The 11,030-nt window shown below is 62.3% G+C and overlaps 2 protein-coding genes across 6 annotated transcripts in view; one reads left to right on the top strand and one right to left on the bottom strand.

Annotated features, from left to right (window-relative positions):
- The window catches only part of DHX30 (DExH-box helicase 30), a 29,308-nt gene extending 20,536 nt beyond the window's left edge, over positions 1-8,772 (top strand). For 3 of the 5 annotated variants that reach the window (XM_021687063.1, XM_021687061.1, XM_021687062.1), the window contains 16 exons: positions 490-791; positions 1,272-1,392; positions 2,120-2,269; positions 4,209-4,361; positions 4,673-5,509; positions 5,778-5,853; positions 5,940-6,044; positions 6,309-6,484; positions 6,737-6,943; positions 7,037-7,118; positions 7,196-7,389; positions 7,483-7,642; positions 7,750-7,907; positions 8,002-8,105; positions 8,185-8,324; positions 8,447-8,772. In XM_021687063.1, the coding sequence (XP_021542738.1) occupies positions 490-791; positions 1,272-1,392; positions 2,120-2,269; positions 4,209-4,361; positions 4,673-5,509; positions 5,778-5,853; positions 5,940-6,044; positions 6,309-6,484; positions 6,737-6,943; positions 7,037-7,118; positions 7,196-7,389; positions 7,483-7,642; positions 7,750-7,907; positions 8,002-8,105; positions 8,185-8,324; positions 8,447-8,700 (3,219 nt within the window). In that variant the 3' untranslated portion in view covers positions 8,701-8,772. Of the gene's footprint in view, positions 1-489; positions 792-1,271; positions 1,393-2,119; positions 2,270-4,208; positions 4,362-4,672; positions 5,510-5,777; positions 5,854-5,939; positions 6,045-6,308; positions 6,485-6,736; positions 6,944-7,036; positions 7,119-7,195; positions 7,643-7,749; positions 7,908-8,001; positions 8,106-8,184; positions 8,325-8,446 lie in introns of all 5 variants that reach the window. The other 2 variants (XM_021687060.1, XM_021687059.1) reach the window with 1 other exon arrangement.
- Positions 8,773-9,281: 509 nt separating this feature from the next.
- The window catches only part of MAP4 (microtubule associated protein 4), a 129,486-nt gene continuing 127,737 nt past the window's right edge, over positions 9,282-11,030 (bottom strand). The window contains 1 exon segment of the mRNA XM_044921729.1: positions 9,282-9,943. Within this exon segment, the coding sequence (XP_044777664.1) occupies positions 9,744-9,943 (200 nt within the window). The 3' untranslated portion in view covers positions 9,282-9,743.

Here is an 11,030-nt window from a genome sequence, read left to right as displayed (position 1 = left end):
CTTAACCAACTGAGCCACCCAGGTGCCCTGAAGCTGTAATACATTTTAAAATAATATATTTTGTATGAATGGCTTTATAAGCATCCCAGGTTATTTCTAGACTATGTTCTCAGCATAGGATTGTTAGGTCAGACCAGAGATAGATCTGTTTTGTGAGGTGGGCTCCATTTCTCTTAACTGCTCTATTCACCAAAGCTTTCTAGATCACTTTGTGAATGTATCAGCTTTTCCATTGCCTGTGGGGTTTGGGGTTTTTTTTCCCCCCAGTTTTTTTGTCTAATAGACGTAAGAGTTTACCTTGTCATTTTCATGTGTCAGAGCTAGACTCTTACGTGCCCTCTTGATGCCCAGTTGTGGCTTGGGGGCTGAGGCAGGCGGACGGGTGCAAAGGTATGACTCATGCCTAGGGGACTTAACAGTGTAAGGGGACAGGTTCTGGGCAGACTGAGGCACGAGGATGGGCCCTCACAACATTCCTCCCCCCCCCAGGGCTGGGGCCTGCTGGGTCCCCGAAATGAGCTGTTTGATGCAGCCAAATACCGCGTGCTAGCTGATCGCTTTGGCTCTCCGGCTGACAGCTGGTGGCGCCCAGAACCCACCATGCCACCTACTTCCTGGCGGCAGCTGAACCCTGAGAGCATCCGGCCGGGGGGACCTGGGGGCCTGTCCCGCTCCTTGGGCCGGGAAGAAGAGGAGGATGAGGAGGAAGAGCTGGAAGAGGGGACCATTGATGTCACCGACTTCCTGTCCATGACCCAGCAGGACTCCCACACCCCACTCAGGGACTCGAGGTACAGCTGGACATGGGGGATGCAGGGAAGCTGGCTGCACCTTGACATGGGGATGGGTGATGTTCCCTGGGAGCCTTCTCTAAAATGGGAGGGTCCCTGCCCTGCGTCTCCACCTGTGTGTCCCGTTATTCATATCGGCACGTCTGCCGTTCTGCTGTGTGGCTGGGCTTCTGCAAAACAACAGCAGGGACCCTCCCTCCGGGTCACACTTGGGTCCCTCCGAGGCCCAGCCACTACTCTGCCTGCCCCTGGGCCCCTGCCCCCTGCCCTCAGTTATCTGTTTGGGGAAACTGAGGGAGCATCAGTCATGCTGTGTGTCTGAGAAGATCAGGGGCCACGCGAAGACGCCGGGCCTGCTGTTTTCTCCATATCTCCTGCTGCCCCCCTGCAGTGTCCTAGCCCCCCTGGGCCTCAGAGCCTGAGGTGAAATGGGCGCAGGAAGAGATAGAGCTTTTTCACCTGAACTTTTGGTCCTCCCAGGGGGGGTTCCTTTGAAATGACAGACGACGACAGTGCTATCAGGGCCCTGACCCAGTTTCCGCTTCCCAAGAACCTTCTGGCCAAAGTGATTCAGATAGCAACATCGTCCTCCACAGCTAAGGTGAGTCGGGTCTCCTAGAAGTGCGTGTGGGTGGGGAGCTGGCTTGGTTGTGTCTGCTCGTCCCCGTGGGACCAGGTAGGAGGGAAGCTGGGAAGGCCGAGGTTACCTGTACCCTCAGCCCGCACCTAAGCCAGTCGGGGGGGCTCGGGGTCCTTGCACTGTGAAGGGGGTGAAGCAGCCAGGAGTGAATGGAAGTTGGTGTGGGAGTTCGGGGGTCGGACTGGCGCCGTGGGAGCGGGAGACCCGAGTTTGGTCCGGGGTGGCTGGCAGGGGTGGGGTCGGGGTGGCGCTCTCTGGCTGAGGTTGAATTTCATCTCTGTGGCTGGGCTCAGGGCTTCGGTCGGCACAGCTCCTCCCCAGGGGTAAGGCCTTCATGCACCCCCAGAATGTGCCTGGTTCTGGCTCAGGCTGACAGGTTCGACCCACAGCTGCCACCATGCCTGTTTGCTTTGAAGGTGCCGAGAGCACCGTGGGTTAGGAGGGCAGGTGGAGGCACTGCCCAGACACTGACTTCGGGCGTGGAACCACGGGACAGCCGGAGACGCCAGCCCCAGCCCCGGGAGCTGCGGCCCTGTCGGGGCTTGCTTCTGCTGCCCAGTGGCTCGTCTCGTGTGGCCGATGTTTGGCACCTGCTGCGATGGGGGTTAATTCCATCTCTGGGTTCCTTGGCATCCTGAGAACCGCATTCTCTGCCTTTCTATAGCCATTTCTCTTGCCTTCCGTGTAGAACCTCATGCAGTTCCATACTGTGGGCACCAAGACCAAGCTGTCCACCCTCACTCTGCTCTGGCCCTGTCCCATGACCTTTGTCGCCAAAGGGCGCCGCAAAGCAGAGGCTGAGAATAAGGCGGCAGCCTTGGCCTGCAAGAAACTGAAGGTGAGTCGGGCGGGTCCCTGGCCTGATGTGTCAGAGGCTTGGAGCTCCCCTACCCTCGGCGGATTGGTCCCGTTCTCCAGGAAACGAAATCCACCACCCTGGGCCAAGGCCCGAGCACAGAAGCATCTGGGGCCCGAGCCTTGCTCGTCCGGCTGTGGCTGCTGCCTTCCGGAGGCCCTCACGCTCGCTGCGAAGGTGCTTTGCCTGCGGGCTCAGCCTTTTCTGGGGTGTTGCCGGCACCCAGCTGAAGCCCGGAGGGGACACGCCTGTTTTTCTGAATGGCACAAAGCTGGGGGAATGGTGCCTGTGCTGAGTGGCAGACTTGGTGTCTAGAAAGATCTGAATTACCTGGGCTTTGTGGGCAAAACGGATCCTAAGGCGTTAGCTGGGATGGAGATTGAAGATTCCGTGAAGCCCAAGGTGAGGCAGTTCCCGTGAAGAGGCTGCGGAGGCCAGCTGTGCCGCACAGTGGGAAGCCAGCAGAGCCGTGACTGCCCGAGAAGGGGGTGATCTGAACCCCATCGGCACAGGCTTAGTGTGCAGAGCAAGAGAGCGAGGAGGCCCTGCCCTCTGCTCTGGTCAGACATGCCTTTGGTGTGCGTTCGGCTCCGGGAACCCCATTTTCGACCCAGCTGATGGTGAGAGGTAGCGAGAGCCTGGAGAATGGAGGAGGGATCGGGGCGCCTGGGGGTGCAGTCGGTTAAGCGTCCGACTCTCGGTTTCAGCTCAGGTCATGATCTCGGTGCTGGGATCGAGGCCCGGTGTTTGGGCTCTGCGCTCAGCAGGGAGTCTGCTCACGGGTCCTCCCTCTGCCCCTCCTCCCGCATGCGTGTGGGTGCGCTCTCGCTCAAATAAACCAGCGAGTGACTGAATGAATCAATTAGTAAAATCTTAAAGAAGAAGAGGGAGAGGTACAGGAACCTGTGGCTCCGGAGGCCAGAACTGGGGCTAATGGACGGCACCTGGCGGAAGTCTGACTTTCAGCCGGATGGCCACGGGCACGGGTGATCGGGAGCCTCGCAGCGTGGGCCAGCCATGTCGTGGGGAGGAGCCAGCTCCCAGGTGGCAGCAGTGCGGAGACAGCCCCGGGCTGGCCGCTGCTCCGAGGCCACAGGGAAACCCCCAGGCCTGGGAGAGGTGGAAGCCTCTCTGGGGGCGAGGTGTCTGTGTGGGCGCCTCCGTGGCCCAGGGACTAGACGCTTGTGCTTGAGGTCGGTCATGAGCGTGGAGGGGGCGAGCCCCCATGGGGACAGTGTTCCTGAAGCGGGGGGTGGGCGGGGAGTCTTGGAGCTTTAGGGGACGAGCAGTCCCGATAGCACAGGGGACAGGCACACAGGACTAGGGAAGGACGACCGGTTTTGCATGCCTGCCGGAGGTGCTGGGATGCCGTGGGTTAGGTCTAGGGAGGGAAGCAAGACGCAGTGTTTATCGAGTCGTGTGAATAGACACTTCGAGGAAAGTCCACCTGTGTTTGTATGATGGGGTCACAGGTGGAACGGGTGCCATGTGGACCAGAAAGGTTGCAGGGGGAAGGGGGTGTGCTTTGGAGGTAGTGAAAATGGGTGCTGTGGGACTGTGATGGGGTCAGTGAGAGCCTGGCCCTCCTGGCTTAGCGGTCTGTGCTGGGAACTCGTAGAGGCGAGATTGGGCTGTTGTGGGGGCCCCCGCTGCTCAAGGAGAGGTTTCTGAGGGGCATTCCTCTTGGACATGTCAGGGCTTGTTTTTCTTGGAATGATTTAACTAGTTAAATTTTGGGAAGGGTGGAGATTTGCATTTTCCAGGTTCCTAATTACTCTTTTCTGTACAATGTCTGCTAAAAACCAAAATCTCTTAAGAGAAGCAGTTGCTCTGTGTGATCTCTCTCAAGCTCCTTGAGCCTGTTTGCGCTGGTTCTGGGGAGGCAGGGCCCCAGAGCAAGCTGTGCTTGTCCCCGCTGCAGAGCCTGGGCCTGGTGGACCGCAACAATGAGCCGCTTACCCACGCCATGTATAACCTGGCCTCCTTGCGTGAGCTGGGCGAGACGCAGCGCCGGCCGTGCACCATCCAGGTGCCTGAGCCCATCCTCCGAAAGATAGAGACCTTCCTGAACCATGTAAGAGAGCTGAGAGCGCCGCCCCACCCCCGCCCCCTGCCTGCCTCCAGCTTCTGACAGAAAGGCTCCATGCGTGCCGCGGGCGCGCTACCTGCCTGTTGTCCCCGCTGAGGCTGGAGCCCGGGAGCACCCTTGCCCCAAGCAGTCCTGTCTTGCCCGAGAACGTCCTCGGGCAGTCATGCACGGAGTCCCCCACCAGCGGGCCGGGCCTCGGTGTCCGGCCCCGGTGAACCGTGTGGAGGGTATCGCGAGTGAATGAGGAAGAAGGTGTCGGGTCTTTCACCGTTGTGCTTGCTTCTCCCATCCCTCAGTACCCTGTGGACAGTTCCTGGATCTCCCCGGAGCTCCGGCTGCAGAGCGAGGACATCTTGCCCTTGGGCAAGGACTCAGGGCCCCTGAGTGACCCTATCACAGGCAAGCCCTACGTGCCCCTGTCAGAAGCAGAGGAGGTGCGTCTGAGCCAGAACTTGCTGGAGCTGTGGCGGCGGCGAGGACCAGTCTGGCAGGAGGCCCCCCAGCTCCCCGTGGACCCGCATCGGGACACCATCCTCAATGCCATCGAGCAGCACCCGGTGGTGGTCATCTCTGGGGACACGGGCTGCGGCAAGACCACGCGCATCCCCCAGCTGCTGCTGGAGCGCTACGTGACCGAGGGCCGCGGCGCCCGCTGCAACGTGATCATCACCCAGCCGCGCCGCATCTCCGCCGTGTCCGTGGCACAGCGGGTCAGCCACGAACTGGGCCCCTCTCTGCGCCGGAACGTGGGCTTCCAGGTGCGGTTGGAAAGCAAGCCCCCGGCCCGCGGCGGGGCCCTGCTCTTCTGCACCGTGGGCATCCTGCTGCGGAAGCTGCAGAGCAACCCCAGCCTGGAGGGCGTGAGCCATGTCATCGTGGACGAGGTCCACGAGCGGGATGTGAACACAGACTTCCTGCTGATTCTGCTCAAGGGCCTGCAGCGGCTCAACCCGGCCCTGCGGCTAGTGCTGATGAGCGCCACGGGTGATAACGAGCGCTTCTCCCGCTACTTTGGCGGCTGCCCGGTCATCAAGGTGCCGGGCTTCATGTACCCGGTCAAGGAGCACTACCTGGAGGACATCCTGGCCAAGCTGGGCAAGCACCAGTACCCGCACCGGCACCGGCACCACGAGGTGAGGGGACCCGCCCGCCCCCGCCCTCCCCGGCCTTTGCCCTGGCTTCCCCGCCTGCCTGTCCCTGTGGCGCCGTGGCCGAGGGCAAGGCCGTGCTCCCAAGTCTCGGTGTCCTTGATAGAGACAGAACGATCAGGGCTTCTGGGCGAGAGGGCGGTGAGGGTTGGGGGTGACTGTTGAGTGCCTTGGCCTCGCCGAGTCACATAGTGGCTGCGTCCTTCCCCGGGGGCTGTGACTGTGGCCTCTCCCCCCACCCCCCTGCCCCCAGTCTGAGGATGAGTGTGCACTCGATTTGGACCTCGTGACGGATCTGGTTCTGCACATCGATGCCCGAGGGGAGCCAGGTGGGTGCTTTCCCCCCCGCCCCCGTGCCCACCCTGCCCTCCAGCTGCCGAGAGTGACGGCTCATGCCTGCAGGACCCCTTTACAGGTGGGATCCTCTGCTTCCTGCCTGGTTGGCAGGAGATCAAAGGAGTGCAGCAACGCCTCCAGGAGGCCCTGGGCATGCACGAGAGCAAGTACCTCATCCTGCCAGGTGAGAGCGGGCGAGCGAGGCGCGATTGCCCCCAGACGCCAGTCTGGCCCTCTGGCCTGGGGACTCCCACCCAGCTGGGACTCGGGGCTGGATTTCTGACCAGCCTGCCCTGCTCTGGCTGGCTTTTCCACCTTGACTGGGCATACACGTATCTTTGATCTGGGGCTCTGTTTCATCAAAATGGGGTCAAAGTCCTTGCCCTGTACCCTCATCACAGGGAGCAGGAGCAGTACCCATAACCAGCGTGTTCTTGCTGCCCACCAGTGCACTCCAACATCCCCATGATGGACCAGAAGGCCATATTCCAGCAGCCGCCAGTTGGGGTGCGCAAGATCGTCTTGGCCACCAATATCGCGGAGACGTCGATTACAGTCAATGACATCGTGCACGTGGTGGACAGCGGTCTGCACAAGGAGGAACGCTATGACCTGAAGACCAAGGTGGCACCCGTCTCCCGGGCCCAGCCAGCCCCTGGGGGAAGAACTACAAGTTCTGAGGTGGCCCCCAGCCCCGATCAGCCTTGGACTTGCCGCTGTGTCGTGTGTCCGGAGAAGGCCACACTCGTGGGCTGTCGGTGTCCCTGTTGTGGGGGGGGCCGTTGAGGGGTTAAGTGAGGTGAAGGCCAGACGAGGGGCAGCACTGAGGAAGGCCTGCTGGCCTCTGCGTCGCTGCTCACCTGCCCCCTCCCCCAGGTGTCGTGCCTGGAGACTGTGTGGGTGTCACGAGCCAATGTGATCCAGCGCCGGGGCCGGGCGGGCCGCTGCCAGTCAGGCTTTGCCTACCACCTGTTCCCACGGAGCCGGCTGGAGAAAATGGTCCCTTTCCAAGTGCCGGAGATTCTGCGCACGCCCCTCGAGAACCTGGTGCTACAAGCCAAAATCCACATGCCTGAGAAGACGGTGCGCCAGAGGCGGGGCCGGGCCGGGGCTGGACTTGGTGAGGGAAGGTGGGAGGTGGGGCTCATGGCGGGCTCCGGCCGCTTCTCGCTGTAGGCAGTGGAGTTCCTTTCCAAGGCCGTGGACAGTCCAAACATTAAGGCGGTGGACGAGGCTGTGATCTTGCTCCAGGAGATCGGTGAGTGGGGCCGGGCCGGGCCGGGCCGCGCCGCAGCGTGGCGCTCAAGGGCGAGTCTGACCGCTGAGCTGTTGCAGGAGTGCTGGACCAGCGGGAGTACCTGACCACCCTGGGGCAGCGCCTGGCCCACATCTCCACCGACCCCCGGCTGGCCAAGGCCATAGTGCTGGCCGCCATCTTCCGCTGCCTGCACCCGCTGCTGGTGGTCGTCTCCTGTCTCACCCGGGACCCCTTCAGCAGTAGCCTGCAGAACCGGGCGGAGGTGGACAAGGTCAGCCCCGCCCCTCCCCCACCCCCTGTCCGGAAAGCCGCCGCAGCCGGCCCTCACCCTGTGGCCTCGGTGCCCCCTTCCGCTCCCTCCCAGGTGAAGGCACTGTTGAGCCATGACAGTGGCAGTGACCACCTGGCCTTCGTGCGGGCCGTGGCGGGCTGGGAGGAGGTGCTGCGCTGGCAGGACCGCAGCTCCCGTGAGAACTATCTGGAGGAAAATCTGCTCTACGCCCCCAGCCTACGCTTCATCCACGGTCAGTGGGCCCCCCTCCCCCGCCCAACTGGCCCAGGGTGCGGGCTTGGGGTTCCCCGGCCTTGTGGCTCAGGGGGCCGCAGGCTCAGCCCGCCCTCCCCTCCCCAGGACTCATCAAGCAGTTCTCGGAGAACATTTACGAGGCTTTCCTGGTGGGGAAGCCCTCCGACTGCACCCTGGCCTCTGCCCAGTGCAACGAGTACAGCGAGGAGGAGGAGCTGGTGAAGGGTGTGCTGATGGCGGGCCTCTACCCCAACCTCATCCAGGTGCCATCTCGGGGAAGGGTCCGGTGGGCCCCAGCCTCCTCCGCCACCCCGGGCTCCTCGCTCAGCCCGCCCCTCTCTCCTTTGATCCTCGCAGGTGAGGCAGGGCAAGGTGACCCGGCAGGGCAAGTTCAAGCCCAACAGTGTCACTTACAGGACCAAATCAGGCAACATCTTGCTGCACAAGTCGACCATTAACAGGTGGGAGGCAGGCAGGGCCGGGGCCGGGTGGCTGGCGGGGGCCCGAACGGTGGGCTCACGCCCGCGCTCTGTTCCGTAGGGAGGCCACGCGGCTGCGGAGCCGATGGCTGACGTATTTCATGGCTGTCAAGTCCAACGGCAGCGTCTTCGTGCGGGACTCCTCCCAGGTGCACCCGCTAGCCGTGCTGCTGCTGACCGACGGGGACGTGCACATCCGGGGTGGGTACTGGCTGCCCCTCCTGCCCCGCTGCGGCTTGGGCTGCTCTGTGGCCCCGGGGGCGGGGAGGGGGGGAGCCCGGTCTCACCTCGCCTCTGCGCCGCCTTCTCCGCCCCCCCCCCAGACGATGGGCGCCGAGCCACCATCTCCCTGAGCGACAGTGACCTGCTGCGGCTGGAGGGGGACTCGCGCACCGTGCGGCTGCTGCGGGAGCTGCGCCGGGCGCTGGGCCGCATGGTGGAGCGGAGCCTGCGCAGCGAGCTGGCCGCGCTGCCGCCGGGCGTGCAGCAGGAGCACGGGCAGCTGCTGGCGCTGCTGGCCGAGCTGCTGCGGGGGCCCTGTGGCAGCTTCGACGTGCGCAAGACGGCGGACGACTGAGCCCCCGTCTGCTGGGGCCGTGTACAGAGTGCAAATGTTTATTTAAAATAAAGTTCTATTTATCCCTTGTGAGCATCGCTGTCCGCGGGGGGGCTCCTCTCTCGGGGCCGCAGCACCCACACTCCTGCTTTGCGCAGGCCCCCCCCCCCCCGCCCCCGGTCCCTGTCCCCTCAGGCCGGGCCGGCGGGCACGGAGCACGCACTCACCCAGGCCTCCCTCGCACTCCGCGCCTCGCCCCGAGCAGAACCGGGGAGCAGTTCCCCAGGCAGCCAAGGCCACTTGAACCCTAACCTTCGAGGGGCCTTGGGTTGCGTAGCGGCCCTTCTGTGAGCTGGGACTTCGGTCACATCCACAGTGCACAGATGAGGGGCTAAGGTCATCCAGACTGCACGGTGCATGGCAGCCCCTTGATGCCAGGGGACGAGCTGGGGGGGTGGCAAGGTCGGGGATGCTGGCGGTGGACCCCGACCAGACCGCACGACGTACAGAAGAGACCGCCTGTGTGGTGGGCCAGCACGAGCTTTATTCACTCTTGCAATCGGTACAACAGAACCACAGATTGACACAGGCAGTGGCTGAGCCAGAAGCAAACTGGAGGTTCAGAGACGCACCCCCACATGGCTGCAGGTGGTCCCTCGCTGTGAGGGCGCCTTCTCTGCTTCTCGGGATTGGGGGACACTTCGAGGGAGCTGGGACCACTCCAGCCCACCTACAGCGTTCTCCACGAGGGTCACCTCTCCCACCCCTACCCTTGGACCGGTTGTCCACCTCCGCACGTGCGTGGCCCCGGGACTCACACGAGGGCATCGGCACCTTCAGGCCCTGCACCGTCTACCGCTTCCTCCCCAGCTTCCTTCTGCCCCTTCCTCCTGCCGACAAAACACGGGTGCCCCGATGTCCCTGGCACACGGCGTTCTGCAGTCCTCGGTGCGGGGAAGACCCCTGCAGTCTGCGCTCGGGGAGCCGCGGATGTGGGGTCCCACCTCCCCGAGAGAAATGCTACCTCAGAAGTGGGAGAACCTGCCGGCCCAGATGCCTTCCCTCTACACGGAGGTCCGATCTGAACCTAAGTCAAGAACCCCTACCTTCTGGGCTCCAGGAAGGGGGGCAGCATGAGCAGCGGCGGGGCGGGCGGGGAGGGCGAGGGGCCGAGTGCCGGCCTCCTCGGGGGCAAGTCTGCACTGCAGGAAATGCTCGTCCAGAGGAGACGCCCTCGGAGATTCCCGGGCCATTTCACTACAAACTGTTACATTTTAATCCTTTATTAGAAACCATGCAAACTTTAATAAAAAAAAAAATACAAGTGCAATAAGAATCTTCGTGTCAATACAATTCCCGGGATTTCTCATCATCGCAGCCACCCCAAGACCGGGCCTAGCTGGGACACCCCTCCACAGGCCGGCCTCGCCTCTCCCCCCTCCCCAGTCAGGCTGTAGTGGGGGTGGAGATGGCCTGTCTCATGCCTTTTTAAAATTTCCACACCTGATTCCCCATCACCCACGTGAGTTCTGGACATCTTGGGTTCCCTGGTAACTGAGGGCTCTGGTGTCCTAGGCCTGTGAGTCTGGAGGATTTTGACCTCCATAGCCCTTCCCTGTTTCTCCAGCCCCAAACTTGTATCTCCCACTAGATCCCAGGGAATGAGACAGAGATGCCAAAACCAGCCTCTTGGTTAGAAAAGAAAAGCAGCATACACACAAAATACCAGAACCACCAGTCCACACCGACCAGCCCCTAGTGTGCCCTACCTGCCCACCAGGCCACAGCCCCTGCGTCCCACCTGCCCTGCCCACACCTTCTCCGGGGCCCCAAGCTGCCCAGGCCAGGGCAGCCCCTGATGCCTGACCTCCTGGCTGGAGGCTTAAGGATCTCCCCTCCCTGTTTCCTTTAACACCTACTGAGGACTTTCATTTAGACATGGCTTCAACCTGCGAAACTCCTCTACCAGTTTTTAGGTTATTTAAAAAAAAAAAAAAGGATAAAACAAAAGAGTGTGACAGCAGCTAGGCAGGTATGGGAAGCAGTGGGGACAGTATAAGCCGACCCCTAACTAACTTGGGGCAGGGCAGCAAGATGCGCCTGGCCCCACCTGCACGGTGGGCACCACGGAGGGGTCAAAGGGAGAGGCAGTGGCCTAGCGGGCTCCGGGGGAGGCAATCAGCATCCTGCCACCGCGCGGCCGTCCAATTCCACTCTTCTCTTCAGGTGGACCCAGCGAGGAGGGCAGTTATGTCAGTTTCTCTTGGGTTTGGTCCAAAAAACCCAAACAGGAGGTTGGAATATGGCTCCCCCCCGCTCCCGATCCCACAAGATCCCAAGTTGGCCTCTCC

Source organism: Neomonachus schauinslandi, chromosome 1 (genome assembly GCF_002201575.2).
Source record: "Neomonachus schauinslandi chromosome 1, ASM220157v2, whole genome shotgun sequence".
Lineage (NCBI taxonomy): Eukaryota > Metazoa > Chordata > Mammalia > Carnivora > Phocidae > Neomonachus > Neomonachus schauinslandi.
The sequence above is the reverse complement of the archived record's forward strand: the minus strand, read 5'-3'. Positions and strand labels throughout refer to the sequence as shown.